This window comes from Alexandromys fortis, unplaced genomic scaffold (assembly GCF_014885135.2).
Source record: "Alexandromys fortis isolate MF-2015 unplaced genomic scaffold, M_Fortis_MF-2015_v1.1 scaffold_163, whole genome shotgun sequence".
In the NCBI taxonomy this organism is placed as follows: Eukaryota; Metazoa; Chordata; class Mammalia; order Rodentia; family Cricetidae; genus Alexandromys; species Alexandromys fortis.
The window spans coordinates 3,381,348-3,408,219 of record NW_026068085.1 but is presented as its reverse complement, the minus strand read 5'-3'; the positions used below and the strand labels follow the sequence as shown (position 1 = coordinate 3,408,219).

General features: G+C 39.8%; 1 protein-coding gene across 1 annotated transcript in view; it reads left to right on the top strand.

The window, feature by feature from the left end:
• Nucleotides 1-214: 214 nt before the first annotated feature.
• Pcsk1 (proprotein convertase subtilisin/kexin type 1) overlaps nt 215-26,872 on the top strand; it is a 38,001-nt gene continuing 11,343 nt past the window's right edge. Inside the window, exons 1-9 of the mRNA XM_050122201.1 lie at nt 215-503; nt 3,473-3,577; nt 6,766-6,876; nt 10,240-10,386; nt 11,589-11,665; nt 16,363-16,451; nt 19,580-19,752; nt 20,980-21,192; nt 23,697-23,797. Coding sequence (XP_049978158.1) covers nt 324-503; nt 3,473-3,577; nt 6,766-6,876; nt 10,240-10,386; nt 11,589-11,665; nt 16,363-16,451; nt 19,580-19,752; nt 20,980-21,192; nt 23,697-23,797 — 1,196 coding nt within the window. The 5' untranslated portion in view covers nt 215-323. The remainder of the gene's footprint in view (nt 504-3,472; nt 3,578-6,765; nt 6,877-10,239; nt 10,387-11,588; nt 11,666-16,362; nt 16,452-19,579; nt 19,753-20,979; nt 21,193-23,696; nt 23,798-26,872) is intronic.

Below are 26,872 nucleotides of genomic sequence, written 5' to 3'. Positions count from 1 at the left end.
TCCACCCCGCCGGGAATACCATCTATTTCTCAGTCCAGGTAGAGCTGACGTCAAGAGATGGCTTTCGTAGATTTGACGTGTAAACACTCATTTCCATTCTGGTTGGGGAGGCTGGGGCTCCACTCTGCCGGGAGACTGAAGCGCTTCAGTGAGCGCTCGCCGCCGCCCAGCCTCTCCCAGAGCGCCTCGTAGCTCCAGCAGAGCAACCCGAAGCCTGGAGTGTTTCAGAGCTGCAGGGTGAAAAGGTCGAGTCTAGCTGGTCTTGTCTCGCTTCTTTTCTCTCAGCCCTCTTTCTTGCTTGTGTGAGAGCAAGTGTGTGAGCCATGGAGCAAAGAGGTTGGTCTCTGCAGTGTACTGCTTTCGCTCTGTTTTGCGCTTGGTGTGCGCTGAACAATGTAAAAGCCAAGAGGCAGTTTGTCAATGAATGGGCGGCGGAGATCCCCGGAGGCCCTGAGGCTGCCTCTGCCATCGCCGAGGAGCTGGGCTATGACCTCTTGGGTCAGGTAAGAGTTTCCACTTTCGAGAAACTTTCTGGAGCTTGAGGACACTGGTGGGGCTGGAGTACAGTCTCCCGAGAGGGGAACCCCAGATTGCACTGCCCTGCTCTCAGTGTCACAAGCAGCTAGGAGCACCCCCTTTGCCCCCGTACCTCCTGGGCGCTTTCAGAGGGAAAATGCTTGCATTATTTATTGTTTGGGCTGGGCGCCGCCAAGCAAAAGGAAACTGCGGCAGCTCAGCAGACCCTGATCTCTCCGTTGTCCGCTCTAGACTTGAAACCGGCACCCACAAGGTTTGAAAAAAAAAAAAATCCTTCATTTTTTTTCGGGGAACTTGAGGTGTACACAGGCGCTAGCCTACCTTGGGTGAGCTAGTGAGTTTGGCCCCACTGGGACGCCAGCCGCCTGCTTCCAGAGTCGGCGATTTCCTCCTTTCAATATGGCAGCACCAGCTCCCAGTCCTGAAGCCAGGGGCCAGGCAGGCTTGGAGATGCCCGCGTACTGGGGCGCGCCCAGAGCTCGCAGAGAGCGCCGACTGCTGGGTCTAGGGACCGCTGGTGGCGGTGGTGATGAGTGGTGGGGGAAGCTGGAAGGCAACGAGGTAAAGGAAGACATCTGAGAGTCGCTTATGGGGGAGTTCAGGGTTTTCACCGACAACTACAGTCCAAGCTTCCTAACTTTGCATGATCAATGTCTCAGCAGGGTCTAGCTGGGGAAAAAAAAATCTCTGTCTTGTTCCTTGCCCAATGCAAAATCAATTTCTAGGGGTATCAGATTATTAGATAAACTGACGTTTGTCCAAGAGTGTGTTCAACTAACAGACAGGTGGGGAGGGGCATGCAGAAGCATTGAGAGCAAGCCTGCTTGCCAGAGCTATCCCACGGGGGAATTCAGACGGTGTCATTTCTAATCTGAGCTTTCCTTTTCCTTGAAGTAGAGTCAAACCCTCGACCCATGCCACGTAAATTGTCCACAGTTAAGCGAGGGAGGAGGAAGTTGTAAAACATTTTGGCGCGTTTTCTATTCTGGGGGTGGTGATTGAAACTCTGAAGTCACAGATGAGTAATCGGCGTGGGCGGTGTCGACTCCATGCATCAAATCCACTAGGAAATATGCCTTCTCTAGCCAGAGGCTCATTCTCCAACTCTGTGAGGCAAACCCACTTGGAAATATGCATTCTCTAGCCAGAGGCTCATTCTCCTACTCTGTGAGGCAAATGGTCTTTGAAAGGCCCAGCATGAAACTCAATAAATTCCCAGAGCTGTTTTGAACAATCCTTTAAGGACTGGGAACTAAAAAGGGGGGAAAGACATGCTCTCAATGGAATTCACAATTCTCAGTGGAATTCTAGAGGACAGTGGATTAGGAATAAATAATGACACCTGAATGCAATTTGTGTAAGAGAAGTTGTAGTTGGTAGTTTTTAATGCAGCATATTTTGATGGAAGGGAGAAAAGGCCAAAAGGGAATTTGAGAAGCAGAAAAGCAAACTACTGAAAATATCTATTATGCAGTGTTGAAAACAAGAGTCAGAGGCTGTCAGGAGAGCAGGGTGAGACTGGAGAAACACTCCAGCATAGAAAACAGCTCGTGCGGAAACAGACATAAGCAACTTCAACACAACTTTGTTGATTGTGTGCAGTTCTTGAGGGTTGGGAACCAAAAAATAAAATAAAAAAAAATAGTATCAGATGGAATTATCCTGGTGCATACTGTAAACAGAATGGAAACTTGTTGTCCTAGGGTGGTGGAGGTAGTATTTAGTTGGCAGCTTGGTAGTTGTGGCTAGGAAAAGAGGAAAAAAACAAACAAAAAACTATGAAACTCTCTTTGGCGCCCCCTCACACATGAACCCAGACACACATCCAAACCTATGCCACTCTGTGTGAAAACAGTTTTTCACATTAAGCTAGCTTCCTTCTGGTCGTTTTTGTTTAAAATGCCTTATTCAATAGCAAAATTTCAGAAAATCATAACTTGCTTTTCTGTTCTGCTTACATGCCATTTTGTTCAGCATTTCTAAAACCATACTAATTTAAGATAAATAGCATTACAGCCTCATGATAAAGCTAGGAACAGTAGAGACAGGATCTGAGCTAGTTAACAATAGGAACAGCTCTAAGCAGCCCTGGCCTTTTCTTCTGGCTTTTGATATCTCCTCCCAATTAAGTCTGCAGCTCACAGTGTATTCATTGCCCAAGGCTCTGCTTTGTAACTAAGCCTTGACATATTTACTAAAAGCAATTCTCTGGATGATGAGAACCACATAAAGAACATACATACTTCTGTTGAAACAACATAGCAATTGTTTGTGTCTTAATTTAAAATAATCAGCATCTAAAGGATTTAGTCAATTTACATTTTCTACTGGTTCATAAAAAGGACATTAGCTCAAAGAATATTAAACATAGTTCTAAATGACCCAGAGGGTATTAATAGTTACTAAAGAAGTACAAAGATCGTGAGGTGGGGCATCTGTCTTAAATACAGCACACTTCTGAACGCACTGTACTAATGAAAAAATGAATCACCAATAATGGCTGGTAACATTTATTATAATTGATCCAAACTCTATACCTACAATATTTTGTTTTAACTGAATGTGACAATAATTACTAAAAAATCCTAAGGGGTTATTTTGTGTTCCACAAATAATTGTTTTCTGACAGGGTATATTTGTTTAAATGGGCATGTTTGGAGAAATATCTACATATGCATATTTTCATCAAAAAATACCACGGTATGCCTCTAAAATAGGAAGTGTCCCTATTGCTACGTGAAACAGGAGCATCTCTGTTCTTGAATACTGAAGATCATCTAAAACTTCTGTGACTTCCTCATGAAGAAAAAGTTAACTTCAGTAGGTTTAATAAAAAATATTTTTGTTAATAAAAGCCAACTGTGGTAGTTGATTTTGAACTAGTCTGTGTATACATTCTGAAAAGAGTGGACTGTTATTTTGATTTTTTTAATAGATTGGATCACTTGAAAATCACTACTTATTCAAACACAAAAATCATCCTCGAAGGTCTCGAAGAAGTGCTCTTCATATCACGAAGAGGTTATCTGATGATGATCGTGTAAGTGTACATTCATCCTCAACCTCACATTGTGACCAACTGCTTTCTGTATAACTCCCAACAGGAACAAAAGCACTTTACCTTTGACCCTTTTGTACTGTGGTCATGATTGCTTCTCTATATTGCTTATTATTTCTTTCTGTGGAATTATATTTGCTCATAATACATTTGTATTGGATTAAGATAATGAACATTAGTTTTATACATATGCTTACTTAGTTATATATAATGTATACTTATATATCTCGAGTCAAGTTTTGACTGAAAATGAGGAGAAAAAATAATGAAATAATCGACACTGTAGTCAGCCAACTGACTACATTTTATATAGTAGTGTGTGGCAAATATTAAATGCTCCTTCTTGAAATCCTTGAATCAGAAAATGTAAAGATCATTTTAATATGAGCCAAAAAAAATGTCTGAATCTAGTTTTCACCAACAATTTAATTTAACTGAAAAGCATTTTACCATTTTTACTGTTAAAATATATTAGTGTTTATGAGAAAGCTTCTAATCTGTTTCTTCACATAGTAAGTGTTTCCAAGCATGTTTTGTATGTTCTTAGATCCAAACTATCAGTTTCAGTTTTTTTCATCCTTGTTTGTATACCAAAGATATAATTATTTGGCAACAGCAAGGAATGTCTAGGATCAATATAGATAGTGGGAGGATGTTTTAAATGTATATTTAATTATACCTGTTGGTTTGGGGATCTGTTTTCAAGGTCAGAAGTCATGCTAATGGAAAAGACTGAATGAGTCCTTTAAGGGTGTTGAAATACAGATGCACAATGTTGCCTTCTCTTCTGTCCCTGGTATTCCTAAAGAAATCCATGCTGGTTAGCCTAATGTCTGTGTACATGAATAAAGTTTCTTAGGATACCCTGCACGTTACTGTGAGAAATACAGAGTATTGTCTTAGCTTTAGGAGGGAGGAGAAGGTAAATGACAAAAAGGTGACAGTGACATAGTAACTGAAAGCACATGGAATATAGAAATCCTGTGAATTATATTGTGGTTTGGTTTGTTCCTTAATTATTTTAAAATAAGAAACAATTGTTGGGCCTTGGACTTCAGGGTTCAAAAGCAATTGAATGTCCCACACTGATGCTGCTTTATCAGGACCAAGGGCCACAATCCCACAGTTCATGCCAGCCCATTGCTAATTCTTTGTGTCAAAGTATGGCTAGATGTGGAAGACCAAACTGGAAGCCAGCAACCTTATTTAAAGGTTTTCTTGTCTAGTGAAATTTTTTTCTTATGCCCCACACCAAAGTAGATGGCTCCTTGTATGTGGGTTGTAAAAAACAGAACAGGTTCCAGTACCCTGACTAGGCTGGCTTGGTCCTTGGACCAGGCAGGAGAAAGAATTCCTTCTCTTTCTAAATACATTCCCAACATAATAGATGAGAAAGTCAATTGAAATCCCTTTTCATCTTCATCAGAGAAGCTGGACAGTATGGAGTGTCACAGTGTATCTCATTCAAATTAACAGATGGTTTAAATCTTTTCTTCAGTTGTTTTCTCAATGATTGCGGGAAAATCCCAAGACTTATAACAAATGACTAATAATTATTCCTTAATATAAGTTCATTAAAAAGAAATTAATTCCATGAAAAATTAACCTCAGGATAATTTTAGTTTAGGAACTACCTTGGAGTCACAGAGGCTTGCAGTGGACAAAATGGTATTTAGTATCTTCGCAGATCCGAAGTGTTATTTACAATGAAGTTCATGATACCTATCATGCACATGATAAGAAGGCACTGCCAATATTCTCTAGTCTGTTTAGTCTGCTCTTCTAGAGAATAAAATGTAATTCTATTTCATGACATTAATCATAGCATGGCTTGCTACAACTGAGTGTTTATTTGATAAGATGGCAAAGAGGTTCTTCTCATGTTATTCTTAAAATTTTTTCTTGATTTGCACTTTGCTGCTCCTTTTTAATTGGGGAAATATTCATTCAAATAAACTCCATGTCATGTGTCATGATGCCTATTTTTATAGACTGATGAATTTTGTAACTTTTAAGTCGTCCCCTCCCACAAAGATTTCTATGTATTTTCTTGCTGCCAGCTCCCAAGGGCAAAGCTGGAAGACAGGCAATGGATTCTGAGTAGCGTGGTATTTAAGCCAACATGATAGCATTTGAAAATATAAGCGCTTTAAAATAAATTAGACGGACTAATTGCTAGCTTTCCACTTCCTCCCAGGCTTGGGATTTGCTTGTAATCTATTTTCTAATTGAAAATTCAAGACATTCCTAGTGGATGTCTTTGTTCAGCTGGAAATTATTTTTCAGTTTTTATTTTTGGATTTGACCCATGGAAACTCTCATTTTAACCATGTGCCACCTGACAGTGTATTGTCATTACAAACACAACAGAAAAATTGTGCTTAGAGTCGGAAATAGTTATTTCTCAACTAAATAAGAATACAGCCTTACTCATAATGATAATAACTACAAGATAGCCCTGCATTTGCTCAAGCATAATACGATTAGGCCAGAGATGTAGGCCAGGTAATTTTTATAATGTCAGATCAGTTTGCATAATGCATGAGGCTAAATTAATGACAGGTGTGTCTGGTCAGTGATGCTCATTGATCACCTCAGCTCTTGAATTCGTTTCTCATATTAAATACTCCTCGGTAGGAGGTAAAAACATAGCAGAGCCAACGTTTCAGATTTGCACACAGCTCCATTCTTTATGTAACACTGTAATTTTTACCTTTGGATATGAAGAGAGAAATGAGGCAGCAAGAGTGTTCCAGCAATAGTCCCAGAGGACCCTTGGCTTATTCACTTGTTCTGTGAAAATGAGCAAATTTTCAGCCTCAGAGCCCTGGAACCTAGGTGTGGAAATGTGTCTTGTGGCCTCATTTCTGATGACAGCAGCCTGTGCTTCTGTTCCCAGTGTCAACACATTGTAAATAATCTGAGGGCCTCAATCCTTTTTTACTGCTCCTCCTACCCCTGGAGAGGACTCCTCATTGTAATGGAGGGAACCCTTGTCTCCTCAGTGGTCAATCTTTCCTTCTTCTTGGGCTGGGAGTTTGAGTTGTGGTCAGGCAAAAATATCACTGATCTTTTTAAGTTTTTTGTGGAAGGGTCTTGCAGGTAGAGAGAAGATGATTATACCCAGGAGCAAGGTTGATTTCTATTTCTTACTGTAATTGTATTTGTAGGTGATATGGGCTGAACAACAGTATCAAAAAGAGAGAAGCAAGCGTTCAGTTAAAAAAGACTCAGCATTGAATCTCTTCAATGATCCAATGTGGAATCAGCAATGGTACCTGGTAAGTACTGTCAGGACTGTCTAGGATCTAGGTTCTTATACTTCTACATCATCTACATGGTGGATCTGTCTGTGTTTTTAACTGTACTACTCAAGGTTTCTAAAGGAACAGAACCTACAGAATAAATTTATATCTATATCTATCTACCATCTATCTATATGTCTATATATAGACTTATAGAACGGGATTTATTGGAATGGCTTATGAGCTATGGTCCAGATAGTTCAAAAATGGCTGCCTAGCAACAGAAGGTCCAAGGATTCAGTGGTTGTTCAGTCCATGAGGTTGGACTGAATGTGCCAGGGAAGGAATGGGCTTGCTAGTAAGAGCTTCCTTCTTTCATTCTTCCATGTCTTTATATAGGGGGACAGCAGAAGATGTGATCAGATTAAAGGTGGATCTTACCACCCCAAAAGATCTGGATTAAAAGGGGGTCTTTGCACTTTAAATGACTTAATTAAGCAACAGTCAGTCACAAGTGTGCCTAGCCATTTGGGTTTTGATTAATTTTAAATGTAGTCAATTGACAGCTAAGAATAGCCATCACAGTATTCAATACAGAATTTGGGAGAAGGTTATGCCTCTAAAAAGCAGAGCTGATAAAACTTCATGACATGGATCTTTTGTTTTGCTGAATGGGTATCTAAAACCAATCTATCTGTTAGTGCTTCTTGACTTTGTGTCTTCTTAAGTGTAACTGGTATAAATGCAAAAGAATCAGGTCCTTGCAGGAAAGAATTTCCAGAATGACCTGGCATGATAAGATCACTGTGGTAGAATTTACTCTCAAGAATGCTCTTAGTCAACACAGTATGCAGTCCAAATGGACAGTTCTTAGACACACCTCAGACAAGAATCTCTGAATGAGGCAAAATTTTACAAATACCTAGCCTTACAAATCATTGTTCCTTTAAGATGTTTACCAAGCCTTGATATGTGGACATGGATTCAAGGTGTTCTGTTTTTTGAGGTGTCAAGCCTCTATAGTAGGCTGCTACAGTACGTTCTATAGTAGGCCGCTAACAGAAGAAATTTGTTGCTGGAAATAGAATAAAGATAATTTCCACAACCATAGACTGAGGTTTATGTTCATATATTAGATAGGGAAGGCCATTAGTTCCTCATGTGATTCTATTAAATTAAGCAACACTTACTGATTCCAGCAGAAGACACTTGTCCACTAACACTTAGTGTATATTGACTATTTTAAAGAAATCAAAGTTCTATTCTAAGCGTTTGATATCACTAACTCATTTCTCTCACAACTACCTTATATTGTAAAGAAGGAATTACTAATTACAACCATTTCACTGATGAAGAAACAGACATTGCCAAGTTGAATAATTTATTTAAATTGTGTGGCCACTGGTAGCCAGGCCATAATCCATGGTCCCAGGGGACATATTGCTTCTTTTTTTTAAAAAATCCTTTTCTCATATATTCCATCCCTACCACAGTTTCCACTCCCTCCTCTCTTCCCAGCCCTTCCCTGCCGCTTGCCCTCTTCTCCAAATCCATTCCTCTGTTTCCCTTCAGAAAAGCGCAGGTCAGAAGCTATATTATTTTTAAAATTAATTAACTAACTAATTATTTAATCTTTATATCAAGACCATAGTTCCCCCTTCCTCCTCTCCTCCCAGTCCCTTCCTCTACCTCCCCTTGCTACCTCCACCTCTCATCCAATACTCCTCGGTTTCTATTCAGAAAAGGGCAGGCCTTCCTTAGATTTCAACAAAACATGGCATATCAAGCTGCAGCAAGAATAAGCACATCTTCTCATATTAAGGCAATCAAGGCAACCCAGGATGAGGAATAGGTTCCTTAAGCCAGCAGATGAGTCCCAGAGAGCCTCTGCCCACATTGTTATGAGGGTCTTTCCACAAGAAGACCAAGCCATACAACTGTAACTTATATGCAGAGGGCCTAGGTCAGTCCCAGGCAGGCTCCCTGGTTGTGGATTCAGTCTCTGAGTTACTATGAGCCCAGGTTAGTTGATTCTGTGGGTTTTCTTGTGATATCCTTGACCCCTCTGGCTCCTACAATCCTTTTTAACCCACCCCTTGCAGGATTCCCTGAGCTCAGCCTAATGTTTAGCTGCGGGTCTCTGTATCTCTTTCCACCAGTTGCTGGATAAAGCCTCTCTTATGACAACTGAGCTAGGCACCAATGCATGAATATCATTGAGTATCAATGCAGAGTACCATTAAGTATCATTACATTGGCTTATGTATGTATGTATGTATGTATGTATGTATTTATTTATTTATTTATACCATGTTTAGTTTTATCCTAGGTCTCTAGGCCACTCAGTGTTTAGATCCTGGTGCTCCAGGCAGTGTGAGGGGGGCTCACTCTCATAACAGGGGTTTCAGATTGGACCAGTCATTGATTTGCCACTCGCACAATTTCTGGACCCCCTTTACCCTAGCAAATCTTGTAAGCAGGACAAATTGTAAGTCAAAGGTTACATGGCTAAGTTGGTGTCCCATTCTCTCCACTGGAAGTCTTGAGAGGCTATATTCTTAGCAACTATACACTATAATTACTCTTGCAACTCACATGGGACCTTCTTCTCTACCACTGGCTAATCAGAAGGTTAGATATTTCTAACTCTTGTGATTCAACCTCAGAATCACCTAGTGACCCTTCCTCACTACTACATATTTGTAGGGAGCATCCGTGGGTAGCATTGACACAAGGGGACAGCCCATCCATGGGCTTTTGTTGTGGTTACTTACACATTGCTTGCTGACTCTATCACGAGGTACCTGGCACTCACTTACTGAAGTTGCACATGCTTAGAAACGTGATTATATTGGTGCTGCCTTGTTTCCTAGCTCTTCTATACAGTCATATATTCTGTAAATATTAGGGAAATTACCTGAAAAGAATGTAGTCCCCAAATTACATATACAAAAAAAAAAAAGACTACTAGATAGTGATTTCAAGTGAGACTACTGTGTCGTAGGCATTCCAGATGCTTAGTTTCCTCTTGGGAGAATATTTTGACCACAACCATACACGATGTGGCAAGGAAGGCTCAGGACTTTGGGGAGATGAAAACATATATCATAAAATAAAACTTCAGCATGAGGAAAGCTTGACCTTGTTAATGTAACTGGGGAAAAAAGCAGAATATGTGTAGCTAGGAGGTCAAAGATAATTCATCTCTTATGTTTTTAAATCAGGACAATTAGAAGAGCAGCATACAGGTTGTTTGGCCTGTACTCTCAACTTCATGTTTTCATCTTACCCGGCTGCCTTCTCTTTGTTACCCAAAGATAAAGAAAAAATGGCCTTAAGTTCCTGATTAAGTAAGAAAACTCATAATTTCACCAATGTTTCTTTGTTTTTCTTTACTAGCAAGACACCAGAATGACTGCAGCTCTGCCCAAACTGGATCTCCACGTGATACCCGTTTGGCAGAAGGGCATTACAGGAAAAGGAGTTGTTATTACTGTACTGGATGATGGCTTGGAGTGGAATCACACAGACATATATGCCAATTATGTGAGTCTGAGCTGTCCTAAAGTTTATCACTTAGGGGGTCATCTGTGCAGCCATGAAGGGCTTTTCTTCCCTTGGAGAGAGGTTGGTTGCCTGGGTGTCAGCCTCTGGGCTCTGCTCTCTGCTGTACCAGGAGGCATAAGAAAAGTCCAGTGAAGTGAAAAATAAGTCCTAACAACCTGTGTTATGAAGAGAGATGAGGGGTGCTCACATCAATGGAACTGTTAAAAGCCTTCAGATCATTCGCCATTTAAGGCAGTAAAGCTATCAGACCAAGCTTAATGCCTGATATCATTTTATTGGTGATTTTCTCAAATGTCTTAGGGGTTAGTATCCCTTTTTACATGAATGTAATTCCCACTATGCAAAAGCAAAATGTGTGCCACAATAAAAATATGAAGCCAAGAAGGGAAGAGTTTACTACAAGTGGGAAGTTAATGATGTTTCTAATAAAACATGAACTCCAATTATTGACCTATTTCCTTTAGAACAAGATGGTGAATATCTCACCTATCAAATTATCCTCTATCATTCGCTTGTCCTTTTCACCCATCCAAAATTCCCCAGCCATAATTCAAAACTAAACAGCAAAGGAAAAGGACTGTAGAGAAGAGACCATAAAAATAGACCAGAATAGAAATCATGAATTTTTAAAATACAGAGCAATAGTAATAGTGGTAATGACTCTAAGTCAGATGCATGCGTAAAAACACAGTAAGATTGGAAAAGAAAACACACAGTTAAACTTGTTTGAGTTTCAAGTAAATTTTCAGTAATTAAATTTCATGATTTCTTACTATGTGTAAGAAGGCTGAGGGAAAGCATTATAGAAGTCAACCCACCCCACAGCCATCTCTTTGTATTTTGCTTATGAAGGGATGCAAGTTGCCACATCAATAATTAGCTCTGTGGCCTTAATAAGTCACTCAACTTTCTGGGCCTCACTGTTTCTGAAAAACGAGAGAGCAGAACCCATGGATTGCTGGTTTGTACAGCTTTCTGAGCATCTGTAAAATATAAGTTTGGTACATTCACTGAGCGTTGGGTGCCTTGCTCATCACTGCTGCTGGTTTGTGGGAATAATACATGCTAAGTCAGGCTAGAAGCTCTAAGATCCACTCTTTGGAGCTATCTGCCAGGATAGAAAAAGCTCAAGAAATGCTGCTTTTTATGACACTATGTTGTTATTTCCATTGTCTCTTTAGGATCCAGAGGCTAGCTATGATTTTAATGATAATGATCATGATCCATTTCCCCGATATGATCTCACAAATGAAAACAAGTGAGTAAATGTGCATTTTGGAGGAATAAAGTATATACACTGCTTTTTTCTTGTTTGGGATATTTATGCTATAAATGTAGACCTATTTCAAGTCTTAGTAAATGCTGCTACATACTCTCTGTACCATATTTCATTGCTTTTAAAGCAGAAACAAAAACCTGTTTTCATATTCCTTTTAGTTTATAGAAGCATATTTAGTTAAATTTTTATTTTATAAAACTGTCATTTTTATATCATGAAATTACCCCTCAAGTGCAAGTAAATATTTGTAAATTTACAAAGAATCTTAGGAATGTTATGGATATAATCTGTGTGCCTCCCTTCTCCCTTCATGCTTGATATTAATTATGAAAAAGAAACATAAAGAAATATACACATAAATACCAACACCGAACAACTTTCCATGCTAGTAACAATCATGCTTTCTAATCTAGTTCCTCCAGAAAGCCATCGTAAGGCAGCAAACAAAGAACTCGGGTGAGGTCTGCTTCTTACATCTGGCTCAGTCTCTAAGATGTTGAAGCAGCTGGGCACCTTCCAAGGAAGAGAAAGGGGAGAGTCTCTGTCTCTTAGACTAACAGTTTTCCTAAGGGAAACCAAGAACAAGTGAGTCCTTCCAAAGCTAGATGCCACAGAATGATTCAGCAGCCAAAGACTTTAGTTCTCTCTCCTAATTCTAGAGGAACTTTACCCTAGAGACCTAGAGTCTCAAAGTATCTATACCCATATGAGCACTTGTCTTTTATCATATTGATATTTCTTACAGGCTTCAAGGAGACATTCAAACTTTATATTCTTTCCACATAGAAGAGACTTTCACCAGTTTGAAATTGGTGTCAAATTGAGGCTTGTTACTGTGAGGCTAGCAACCATATTGACAGCTGTTGGTAGGTGAAGCATTCTACATGAAACATGAAGCGGTCCTCTCTCCTCTGGGACCTGAATGCCTTGGGTAGTAATTTTAACTTAAAATTATTTTTTCTTTGACTTCCCTAAGGAACATATATCCTGTCTGCCTTCCTGAGACCCTTCTGGTACACTTCCTTCATGTGAGGAGCCCCAACTCACATTGTATCCCTTTCCACCCCAACTCATTCTTGCTTTATCATTATCTAGGAAACCTAGACTCTCTCCTACCTCCACTCCACTCATTCCAACCAGCTCTGTGCATCCTCATTATTTGTACTTGGATACCTAATTCCTTCTCTAGGCAGACATCAAATTCGAGCAGTAAACCACATCCATCCCCACTTCCTAAGGACCACCCTGTTGGGGAAGGCTGCTTGTTTGTTGCTGGCTGCCCAGAGTATGAGATAATCACTCAGACATATTTATTAAATCATTTGGCCTATTAGCTCAGGCTTATTATTGGCTAATTTTTACTTCTTAATTTAACCCATTGCTATTAATCTGTGTATCGCCACGTGGCCGTGGTTTACTGGCAAGGTTTCAACTGGCAGCTCTCATCTTCCCACTCTGGTGGCTACATGGCATCCCCTTGACTCCACCTTCTTCCTCCCAGCATTTAGTTCAGTCTTCCCCTCCTAGTCTATTCTACCCTATCACAGGCCAAAACAGCTTCTTTATTCATTAACCAATAAAAGCAATACATATAAAGAAGAACTTTCCACATTACCACCCCTCTCCAAGAAGGGGCGCTTAACACACACTAGCAACTCTACTCACCCCTGAGCTAAGCACCTTCCACATGTCTTACACCTGCCTTTTATCTCCTCTTCGGGTAGAGATCCCAGATGTGCATTGTCAACTCTATCAGCACCTACTACCCGAGACAAAGTCCTGAGGATCTCCTCCAGATCCCTAAAGATTGATTGAAAATTTTATAATTTTTTTTCCTAGGCTACTGAGCCAGGACTGCCCCTGCAAGCCCATCTCCAGAAGAATAGTACACATCAAAAAGAAAGACTGAACATATAGCTCAAATTCCAGTGCTTGTTTTTTTCCTTGAAGAAAGGGGAAAGGGTTTGAGTAAAGGAGCTAACCACAAATTCAGAACATCCCAATAACAATACAGGGGAAAACTAGTGGAGTCTCCTTGGAGGAAAGTGGGAATATCTTGAGTGAGAATAACAACTGAGTCCATGAACAAGTTTTTAGAAACACTTCTCAGTTGGGACAGTCAGAAACAACAGGAATACAAGTTCTTTTTAGAACACACTAGGCTAATGCCATGTGGTATTTGCCCAGCTAGGAGTTTTAGCTTTGCCAATTACTAGCATGGAGTTGGAGTAACTCATGGGGAAATAACTCATTTCTCAAATGAGTAGTAAATACTTGAGAATAGGTATGACCTTATTGGAATTGTATAAAAATAGCTTTAATTGCACCCCTAGTTAAGACTAAGAACAATCTGCCTGTGGCCAAATGATGAGTCTGGGAGACTTAGTGAGAGAGCAGGCAGTGTACCTCCATCCTGTGTAGAGTTTTGGGTCTGGCTATATGGTGCAATATGGGTGATAACTTGTATAGTGGTACTCTGCCATTTCTCTGGTCATGAGAAAGACCTAGACCTTTTATGAGTCATTATATGCATTACTGTAACAAATAAAGTTAAATCAACTTGAAAAGAGGAAAGGTTTCTCTTGGCTTACAGTTTTAGAGTGTTCAGTCCATATTCTGTTGTCTCTGCTGCTCTTTGGACTTGTGGTGAGATAGTATGTCGCTGTGGTGGAATAAGCTGCTCACCTCACAGCAACAGGAAGCAACCAGAGAGGAAGAGCCCAGCACCACACAATCAACTTTTTAGGATATGTCCATGACTATATAAATTTTATCTATTATTTGTTCCAGTACCTTCCAATAGGGCTAAGGTAGAGACCAGGCCCTTGGTGCATGGGCATTTGAGAAACATTCCATATAAAAATGTAGCCAACCTTCTTTCTTTCTTGTTATCCTCATCATAGTGAGTTTCAAAGTCCCATATAGTGTGTTTATGCCTATCCTGAAAACCCTGTGTTTCCAGAACGTTGCCCACCATGGGCCTTCCACATAGTGTAAAGTTAACATGCCATCTGTACAACAATTAGTCTCAGCTCTTCTACTTCTAGTTGACTCAACAAAGTGAGGTGATTTTATGTTTAATTTCAGCATCTTTTGAAAATGAGTATTTTGAATAACTGTTTTATTATGGAGACTATGCAGATATGTATATATTTATATGCATATTTATAGAACGAGCATTAATACATAGAAATGTAAATATTATTTACTGACATGATTTTAATGATAAGGACAATGGTAGTGGTATTGACAGTGATGGTGGTTTCTCACTTAGAAAGTGAGATGGACTGCATTTCATTAAAAATCAGCATAGCAAGAATAGCATCATTTGATATGAGCAGAAGGAGAAACATATTTTAGGTTATTTCGGCCAATTCACAATCTGTATTTGAAAATAAGATAGCAATATTTCTCAGAGCACTCTTGACTATCACCCAGAATGATAGTATTCCTATCACTTTTCAAAAGTTATAATCCAAAAGTAGTTACTTCTCACGCATTATCAGACATAACATTCCTTAGGAATAAGTGGCCCTGCACAACAATGGGTTTCAAATCCATGAATACTCTTTAATCCATCCCTCTCACTGCTCTTCATAACTACTACACAAGAGCCACATACAGCCACATATGAATGCCCTCTGCCAATCAGAAGGGGAATCAGCAAACAATAAATTATAAAATTTTAGGTAATTCTTTCTTTTAAGCTGGCATGAACCTGTATTCAGTATTTCAACACCAATTATCAAATGTGTTTCCTGTTAAATGTCAAAAGGATGTTATAAGCAAAGTAATAGTCATTACTTTTTGAAAAATTTTTAATCAATTTTTAAAATGCCAGTTACTGCCACTGTTCTAAGTTAGTAGAAATTGATTGTTTGTTTTGGATAACCAACCACATTTTATTTAGATTTAAGGCCTATTCTATAAAATGGAACATATAACTGACTTTGCTCTTGGGAGTCTAAGACAAGATAGGTTATGGGCCTAGGAGAAAGCCCAATACTAAAGCAGCATGACAATAGAAGGACTCCTAATTACATATTACTATGCCCATAATTAGTACATTACTCAACCCTCATCAAGAACCTCCGTCTTGCAGTGAATGGGTGCTAATATTGCACTAGTATATATTGTAGGCAGATTGCTGTTGTAGGTCACAGTGTTTTTAGTGATGAGCTTTCTCCTCCAGTAGTGTGCAGAGTGCCTATCAACACCATGGATACTAACTAGTCAGTAAAGACCGTTCCTAGGATAGAAAGTGAGGAACCATTTCCCGGCTGGATGTAAGGAGCAGAAGATGTGCTGGTGGCACTGTACCTGGGTGTTGGATTACTCACAACAGTGTCAGAAGTGACACTGACCAGGTTTTTAACATGGGCTCTCAACGCTCTGCACACAGCTCATGCGATCTTCATAGCAGACCTTTGAGTATAAGTTACTAAGCCAAGACTACTCCATTGGTTAGGGACAGAAGCCAGACTCTGAGCTCACATGTTTTGTCCCCACTGCCTATGTCCTTTGTCTTGACAAACTTTATGTAATAACTTTTGTAGGGAGAACACAAGGAAGAACACTGATAAAAAGTTAGTACATCTAAATACCATGAAGTCATGTGAAAAACCCAATTGTTATCTTTATTACTGTTTTGTAAGTTTTACTCCTTTAATCTTCAGGCATGGAACTAGATGTGCAGGAGAAATTGCCATGCAAGCAAACAATCACAAGTGTGGTGTTGGAGTTGCATACAATTCCAAAGTTGGAGGTAAGATTGCCCTTTTCCTGTAGTTTGTAACTAATTCGGGGCTTGTCTTCCCTGCTATAAAATGAGGGGGAGAGGACTTTCTCCAACCCAAGGGCAAAATGAGTTCTTAACAAACATTATTGCAGGACTAGAGGGTGACTTGCAAGAAGATAGTGGCTCTGAATTCCTAGGATATGTATATGTATGTGTATGTGTATGTGTATGTGTATGTGTATGTGTATGTGTATATATGAATATATGCAGGAAAAATAATGGGCATGTTGAATGGCTCTCAAGTGAAATCTAATCTCTATATTTTGTTTTAGGAGGATAGATAGCTATTGAATTCTTACTAAGAAAGCAGAAGGAATAGATAATTTTAGGCAGATTTTCCAGGATTCTCAATTCTTTGCCAATTAGTAAAGGTCGTGTGCTTTTGGTTATTTTTTTTTAATTTTTTTTCAAGACAGGGTTTCTCTGTATAATATTCCTGACTATGTTGGAACTCACTCTGTAAACCAAGCTGGCCTTGAACTCACAGAAATCTGCCTTCCTATACCTCCCCAGTGCTGGGATTAAAGACATGTGCCTTAATGACAGGCTCAAAGACTAGTTTTTCAATGAGTTTTTCAAAATATGTTTTTGTTATATGCAGTAGCCAGTACTACCTTTTGATGCCAAGCAAAGACAACTCACTACTTGACTTATTCATTGTAGAGCAGGTGAGGACAGTTGAGGTAACTAAGGCCCTTCATATAAATTAGAAGTAACAAACAAGGGGCTAATTGTAATAAGCAGAGGTTGCCACCTCTGGTCTCAAAATAGTAAGGGAAAAGGGAAGACAGAGAAAAGCAGAGAGAGAAAAGCATAGCCATAGAGAACTCCTGGGCAGGAGCTCTGGCTTTGCATGTGTAAAAGAAGCCACTGCCAAGCGGGCAGGTTACAGATGAACAAGACTTTACTCACCTCCCATGGGCACCCTCCTATGGGTGACTACATTTGACAAAGCTACTCAGAGGCAAGTGAGCCCACTGGTAGAATCCATGTTCTAATGGAGAACTGGAGAACAGATCTGTCATTATATAGGGAGGAAATAAAAACTGTCTCCTTTACTTCCTATCTTGGGCGTTCACAGTTATTTAGTAAACTTTGAACTTAATTTTATTTTCAAGACATAACCACAAAGTGATCATTTGTAGAGTATGTCATTATAATAAAGTTACATTAGGATCTACATGGTTATATTTTGAATTTGATTATAGAGTTCTTTTTAGAAACCAAATTAATATACATTGTAACATGGATATGTCTGCATCTCTCACCAATGTAGAACACACATGCATCACTCCTGATTCTTTCAATAGTACCATCTTCAAAATGCTGTTCTAATGTAAAGAAATGAAGGCAGGCACAGATCATGTGACCAACTGAAAAAAGAATTCAGTTTTAAGTATCTGTAAACCAAACAGTCATAGTTTATGAAGAAATTATGTGATGATACTTCATGTTTTGGAGAAGAATTGTGTCAGTGTCAGCATTGAGCCAAAACATAAAACTTCTGATCTTAAATTTACTGTGCTTTTTCTTCACTTCTGCCTTTGATGGTTGAGTCCCAATCTGAACAACAATTTACTGTACTAGGCATCTACTGTATATCTGTCAAATATCATACGTTATAGAACATGTTCCCTGTAGAAGGCAATGTAGATATTGGTGCCATGTTTTTGGAATTTGGATTTAGGCTTACTGCTTTTGAGCTGTGTGGTCTTAAAGAATCCACTGTGTCTCTCAGGCTTCTGTCTTCCCACCTATAAAATACAAGAACTACAGCAGCCATCTGAAATGGAAGTGGTAAAGAGATGAGTTTCTGTATGTAATGTGTGTGGAATAATGACTGCGTATAACTCGAGTGTTCTGTTATCATCACCTGTATTTTAGAGTTGATGAAAGTGAACACAGAGAGGTGGAATAGCTTCCTCGGTATCCATACAGCTATGAAGAATTAGAGCTAAAATATTTTTTTCAAACACATTTAAAGCATCTTGTTGCTGTTTTCTGATAGGGTCTGTAGCCTAGGCTGGTCTTGAACTCACTGTGCAGCCAAGGATGATCTTGTTTTATGGATCCTTCTGCCTCTACCATCCAACTGCTGGGAATTGCAGATGCTACCATGCTTAGAAAAGCAATTCTCTAAAAACTGCAGGATATTCACTGATCATGGGAATTATGTATTATTCCCCCATCTGATCCATAGTAAATAATAGTGTGAAGTGCACTGAATTATTAAGCCAAAGCCAGGAAAAACCAGGTAGCTGTCTATCCTGTTCAAATTCCGTTTTCCTTTCTGTCTCTTGGATTCATGAGTCTAATAGGTGACAGGGTGTTGGAATGCACAGAGAGCTCTCTCCTGATGAAAAACAATCTCCTTTAGGAGTAAAATCTGTGGCAATGACTTTATCCTTGAGACTTTTTAAAAAGAAGAAAAGACAACATGTTCTTTAAAGAATATTTCTCAACAAGCATATAGAAGAATGACCTCTGGGTTACTTATAATCTGTGCTTAGAAACAACAGTTCTTCCCAGTGTTAGTTTCTCATTGTAAATGGATCCTCTGTGTCTGCTGTTTCCAATGAGGGCCTTTGTATGACAGTTTGGGCCATAATCACATGGCAGTCAGGAGCAGGTATGTTGAGGGAGGGATGTTTGGTTTCTTTTTCCTTCTGAGAGCTCTCTGTCATCTGTCACTTTGTTCCTATGCTAGAGAAAGAGGAGACACTTTTAATGACTAGTAGCGATGGCATTTCCTCTTGTGCAAGGATGCCACTCCTTTTGATCTCAGTATTAGGGGCGATAATTTGGATCATCAACAATAGCAACAAAATGCAGCTACTTTATAGTGCTTACTATGGACTCTAAAGTCCTCTCACAGAGGCATGGGCTGTGTCTTCGGTGCTATTAGGAACTGCCTCACAGCTGTTCCAAACATCCAGGGACAACCTTGCTTTTTGTTGTTATTGTCTTATTTGTGTTTGATTTAGTTTGCTTCAGAAAATCATTTAAGAATATGATTATTGGTGTTTTATTTTTCTGTTTGGACACACTGGCATTCCTGTTACATTCTCATTGTGTTGCTTCTTTGTTTTGCTCAGGCATAAGAATGCTGGATGGCATTGTAACTGATGCAATTGAGGCCAGTTCAATTGGATTCAACCCTGGCCATGTGGATATTTACAGTGCAAGCTGGGGTCCTAATGATGATGGGAAAACTGTGGAGGGGCCTGGGAGACTAGCTCAGAAGGCATTTGAGTATGGTGTCAAACAGGTGAGATGCTTGATTCGGACTTGCAGGGGACTATTAGGAGAGGAGAACACTTAGGTTAGACAGAAAATACAGTGAATTTTGTGGAAACACAAGTATAATTGCACTTAAATAACTAAATTACTCTTCAGGCAATGGGTGTTCAAGATTAAGAGCCATAGTTGGGTACTACATGGCACAGAGATTCATAATGTTTAGAATATTTACATTTGAAATATTTTGGGGGTGAGGTAGATGGCTCAGATGAAAAAGTAGTGGTTGATTTGGAGCCCCAGCATCTGGGTTATAAGTCACCAAGGACAGTGCACATTTGCTCTCCTAGTGCTGAGGCAGCAGAAAGAGGCAACGATCCCTGAAGTTCACTGTCTGGCCAACCTTTGATGAGAGACCTTGCCTTAAACAAACAAGATGGATTATTTAAAAGAAATAGGTAGATAATATCTCAAGAATGACAATCAAGGCCGACGTCTGGCCTCCACGGACGTGCGTGTACAGCTACACACACAGGTATCTGAACACATACATACATGACCCCATACACATGCACACGTGCTGAGTCATCTCTAACCCAGACTTCTTCCAGGTGCTGTGAGAACGCATGCTTGAATGCAGCAACAGCTGTTGTCCACATTGCACTTGCACCTGGACTCCTCTCACCCATCCGATGCTGCTCTTTCGCTTGAGTTTACTGCATTATTGGACAGATTCTAAGACCTTGAACCAAGCAGGATGAGACAAAAGTAGATACTTTGGAGAGCACCAATTGAAAAATCACAGAAAAGTGGCCTTGACGAGTTTCATTCAATCCAGAGTCTTTTAATGCAGCTGCAAGGCAGATCTGAATAATGCCTGATTTTGTCATTCTATCAGTCAGACGATTCAAGCAGAAATAGAGGAAGTTCAAAGATTCAAGGAGAGTGACATAGCCAAGAAAAGAGTGAGGAGAATTATAGTTCTTGTGCTAAAGGCCAGATTAATAAAGAAGAAAGAAAAAGCCTTGCTGGACCCCACTGCAGAGAGGACCGTAAAAACTAGAGACTGGCCAGGACACTCTGGTTCTGTTCTCTAATATACAGCCTGACGTTGACCCTCAAGACCCTGAAATTCAAGACAGATTTCAAAGAATTGTCTCTGAGAACATTCTACATGTATTTTCTGGTAGTTTTGTGGTCTTGTCAGTAACCACAATAGATGATGATCGTTTGATTTATATTTTGTCTTTTCTTTTAGGGGAGACAAGGGAAGGGCTCCATCTTTGTTTGGGCCTCTGGGAATGGAGGTCGTCAGGGAGATAATTGTGACTGTGATGGCTACACAGACAGCATTTACACCATCTCTATCAGCAGCGCCTCCCAGCAAGGCCTGTCACCCTGGTATGCAGAGAAATGCTCCTCCACACTGGCCACCTCCTACAGCAGCGGTGATTACACAGACCAGCGAATAGTATGTTTCAGATTGCTTTTGTTTCTATATCTCTTCCAGATCAAGGCAGGCTTTCAGAACAATCCTCTTCCCTGACCTTTGGTGAAATTGATTTGCTTCAGCTTGATGTCTCTGTTGGGGAGACTCGAGCTTACTCACTTGAAAGATTGACATATATTGAGAAGTTTCTCTCCAGGGATAATAGCACTTCTGCCAAGATGATCTTCCCTGTCATTTTTTTTAAAATTCAGCTCAGAGAAGCCGCAAAACCTGTCATTACATACAGCAGACACTCCAAAGGCCTTTTCCGCTTGTCTGATGCATCTCTGGTAACAGCCTAGAAGGAGATTTCAGGGTCATAGGGCTTCATCATTCTGTGCTTTGTGATCCTTTAATAACAGGGATATAGTCTGACTTGACTGTTAGCAAATGATAAAAGCATAGACTGTACACTGGTGATATCGCTTGAGAAAAGATGACCTACATGAAAAAATAACAGTCTCAATTTTGCCTGCGGTGAACTCCTCAGCCTTCAGGGAACAGCACAGGGAGTTATAGGCTTCAATCTCCTCCAGCCCACGCAAGCCTGTGCCTTCACTTCCATGAGTCATGAACAATTATTGGATTTCCCTTCAAGGGCATAATGATGAAGAACTGTTTGGTGGCGTTGAGAACAGAGATGAACACTTTAAATTTAAACTTTTAAAGCCTCAATTTTAACTCTGGACATAGAATCCACTCAATAAAACGTGTAGATCCTAACCTCAATAAATTAGCAGCATGTGACCTAGTTAATAATGACCAGGTCTAGGGACTGGTTGCCAGTAATCCCAATAGATTATGATAGATAGTATTATACATTCTGTCTTTTGGGGGAAACAAAGTAAGGGCTCTGTCTTTGTCTACTCTTCTGGGAATGAGGGTCCTGGGATATATGAACAATTCCCACTAACAGCCCTGAAAAGATCACCAGCACTAATGTCTGGTTTGCACACGATGGATGAGTGTTTTATTTCTCCTTTTCTGTACCTACTTTAGGCAACAGAGCTGTTTAGTCTCCACTAAAAGGTGTTGGCCTCCCTCTCATGCCATATGTTCAGTTACTTGAATAATAGACTGTGACATTCTACTCAAAGGTTCTTTATGGTAGGCAGACTTTATAGCTTTACAAAGGAACATATCAGACATCTGTCCATGGGTGTCAGAGCCTCTAGCTGTTGCTATTTCTGCAGCATCCAGAGTTGGCTTGTTTAGTTGAAATGTTAAAATTGCCTGTTAAGCATTTTAGAATTGCTACTGTATAGACTTTCCCTCACCCAAAACCCAGTGTACTGAAGCAGGGAAGAGATTTCCACCTTGGTGAAGATTTGTCCTTAGGTAAACCAGTTCTGGCAGAGACAGATGGTGAGTTCTATTTGAGACAGTGGCAATAATGCTATTTCTTACGTAACCCTTTTCCTCCACATAGTCATCTCTGGGGGCTTATTTGCGTCAACAGGTATAAAGGGCATCTTGACTTCCGCAGCTCTCTGAGAAGCAGAGCCACTATAACGTGAGAAATTCAAGGTTGCTAAGTAGAAAGCCGAAGGAGGTGCTAATAGAACAAATTATTTTTTTACACCTCCCTCCCACACACTGAGATCTCTAGCTAACACAAAGACACTGAAGCCTGGGTGGGTGTCTGCTTAGTAATCCCTTGGTCCCCATGCTTGTTCAGCCAGGAGATGACTGGAAGGCTTTTTGGTATTTCTGATTTATCTCAGTAACTTCTTTATTATCCTAAAGTTAGCCTGCATAGTTCCTTACATACAATAATACTGTTTTCAAATACTTTCACAAAGCAGGCTCTTATTTATGTCTCAGACTGAGTCTGGAAATATGAATCCCATTCTGCTAATGAGAAGACCATATAATGTGACCATGGGTCACATCTAATATACAGTAGTTTTATATTCTGAACCACATGTGGATTAATTTTTAAATCTGACCATCTAAAGGCAGAAGACATTAACTCATAGCTTTCCAATCAAATTTAAAGTTAATGCGAAATTTATTCTAAGTAAGTTTTGTTCAAAGAGCTTTGATCAAGATGTCTTTATATTCTTGTGTGACAGAGGCAGATAGATGTCAATCTGAAGGCCAGAGGGAATGTTGTTTGAGTTATAATTTCTAAATATGTCAGACCGTGCACAATGGACCTGATGATTAATGGGCTGGGATGATTCATAGTGACTTAGAAACATTTCCTTTTTTATAGACACATTTCGTTTAGGAATCTCAGAAGAGAAAATATTCATAGTGGGAGTACTTCATTCTCAGAAAAGGCAGCTCACTGCCAGAATTACAGACAAGTTGCATATAGAGGCGAGTGAACTAAAATATCAGCGGATGGCAAACATCCAGTTGCTGGTGCTTGAGAGGAGGAAGTGGAGAATGGAATCTTGGGCTTCTTGGTCACAGCAGATGCAGACTCCGGCACCGTCGCTCCTCCTGTGCTCCTCATGTCTCTGCCTTTCTTCTTTCAGACAAGCGCAGACCTGCATGATGAGTGCACAGAGACCCACACAGGCACCTCAGCCTCTGCACCTCTGGCTGCTGGCATCTTCGCGCTGGCCTTGGAAGCAAAGTAAGGCTCCCAATTCTGGTCAGCTTCTGCTTTCTGAATATATGGTTATAGGAGAAATTTTGGACAACTGCAAAAACAGGAACAACAACAACAAAATCCAGATAAATCGTGCCACTTTGAAATTTTCATTTTTGACATCTTAGTATAGATTTAAATATATATATTTCTTATTTTAAATTATTTTCTAATATTTAAAAATCTATAATATATTAGAGATATTGACTCACATTTAAGTCAATGTTCCTTGGCTTTCTAAATTTATGTTTTCTCCTAGTCCTCCTCTTGGACAATAAGCCTGTCTTATCAGGCAGAATTCTGTTTAAATCATTTCCTAGGAGTGACGCTGAGATCAAGAATGCTTTCTTCAGATTATTAAGCCTTCATTCTGGAGCTCATGTAACTAGATAAGACATGGTAATTAACAACAGGACTTTACCTTTTCATACTACTACAGACTATAAATACAAATTTTGGTAAAACCATCCAATCATGTTTCTATAAATACTGGCATTTCTGATATGGTCCTTAAGGCAAGCACACAGAATTGGGAATTCTGAGCCAAAGAAAAGCTGTGCTTCAATGATTTTGAATCATATTGACAAGTTGTTGCATTGAAAGACCATATCATGCTATTGTCTCACCAGGAGTAGAGAAACTGCCAATTTCTAAAATACTACCAGTGTTCACCTTTAAAGTGCTTGCTGTGTAGAGGAAATGGTGTCCTGTTTAATACTTGAGTCATTATTGATGAAGTTCAGAAATTTGACCAGTTGCCCTGTTACAGCCTCTTTATGGTCCTGGCTTTGTTTTATGACCTGGGCTCCAAAGGTCCATTACTATTTTATCAGTTTAGCATTTACCTTCTGTTTACTCATAGGTAGTGTAGTGTAATGAAGCTAATAAGTAATCAGCTATGTGTGCTGGTCTATTTCTCTAGAGTTTCTTTCTTTAAAACATCTCATAAACCAAAATTAGACTCAAATTATTTGTGTTTATTGTATCTCCTTTACCGCACCTAACTTCTAAGTCCCTCAGGTCTTTATTTTAGTATATGATTTTTAAAAAATGGATTTAGCAACATCTTTGCTTATTAAGAGCTGTTCAACATTCTGACACTTAAAACAGAAGGGGAAATGCAGAGCATATTTACCCCATACATGCTTCCACAGCGTTTTTCTCCTTGTTCCTGCCTTCTGATGCTTGGTGACAAGAGGTTAACCGAGCTGGAAGAAGTGTAACCGCCTCCCATATATTTGCAGACTAGACTCATAGGAACAGACATGCTGCCTTCCAAAGCACCCGCAGGAGTTCTGAGCAGCTGAGTCTTTGTTCAAAGGAGTCTGGTGAAGCTCTGGTTCCCCTGGGGCTCCCTGAAGAGATGAAGGTGGAATTTCTGGGTATCAGCAATGAGACCGGGCATGACCCCTGTCCAGGCTCCTATCTAGTGTCTATTGGGAAGAACTGGAGAGATGTTTAAGTTGGGCTTTTTCCCTTCTCTATTCACTGTCTATCAGATGCATACAAATACAGTACACCAATCCAAGCCCATTTTGGTTTACAGTGTTTTTATAACATAAAAACCTTACAGTGTTAATTTTTATGTAAGAACTAGAAGTTTACTTTTTATTTATATGAATGCATGTGTGCCCACTACATGCCTGCAATGCCTCTGCATCTTAGAAGAGAGCATCATATCCCCTGGAACTGGAGTTACAGGTAATTGGAGTTGCCTATAACCTGTTCTGTGCTGGGAATCAACTCAGGTCCTCTGCAAGAACAGCATGTTGAAATAGGAGCAGTGGGGCTGCGTCCCCAGCACCCCTGCTGCCTGCTAGCTCATGCCCAAAATAACAACACACAAATTGTATTCTTTTAAACACTGCTTGCCCATTATATCTAGCCTCTTCTCGGCTAACTCTCGCACCTGGACTAGCCCATTTCTAATAATGTGTGTAAGCACCCCAAGGTGCGCTTACCGGGAAGATTCTAGCCTACATTCATCCTGAGTCGGAGCTTCATCGCGTGTGTCTCTGAGAGCAGAGCTATCTCGCGTCTGTCTGAGAAGTCTTACCTCACTTCCTCTTCCTCCTGTTTACTCCTACCACCTATGTTTTAACCTATCAGGGCAAGCAGTTTCTTTATTTAATTAACCAATGAAATCAACAGATTGATATATGACACTCCCACATCAACAGCAAATGCTCAAAACCCATGGAGACATCTCTCCAGCCCCAGAACTGAGATTTTAAAATTTCTGAACCTTTATACCTACATGGGAGGGAAACTGTCTAAAAATTATCTAGTCTAATTAGTCTTATTTACCACTAGTGAGCTTTGCCTAAAGGAGGGGCATCATTGCTGTAAAATCCATGCCTAGTTACTAAGTAGTCTGCCAATATTTTTGCTCCCTAAATGCAGAATTATTTGGGAAGATATATAGAGAATTTTATGGGCACTGGCTTGTGGGTTCTGGAAGATCAATATCATTTTCATGATTAAAACATTAGTAGTTTGTGATCATCCAGGAGCAGAACATACAATTTTACTTTCCCGAATTTTGATTCTAGTTATTGGTACAACGAACATATCTGTCTAAGCTCTTGTATCTATCCTGCTAAAGTATATAAAAATTGTTGAGATGTCTGTTCTCAATTGCATGAACCCTATTCAATGACCTATTCAAGACTCTCTCTCTCTCTCTCTCTCTCTCTCTCTCTCTCTCTCTCTCTCTCTCTCTCCTTACTTCTCTCTACATAGTCACTCTAGACTGAATCATTCAAACACTCATCATCACCTAAGAAACAGCCAGAGAGAATGAATGACTTTTGATTAAACTTATCAAGAATGGCATTCAGTGCTTATTATGTTCTTATTGTGGGCCAGACAATGTGCTAAACTTTTACATACAATGTTATTTCTAATCCTTATGTTTATAATATAGAAACTAGCAGTCACATTTTATAAATGAAGAAATTGAGACTTAGAGGGGTGGAAATATGTGATTAGTATCTCACAAAAAGATGTAAACTCAGGCCTGTCTGCCCTATGCTGTTCCTGACAGCTCTGACAGGGAGA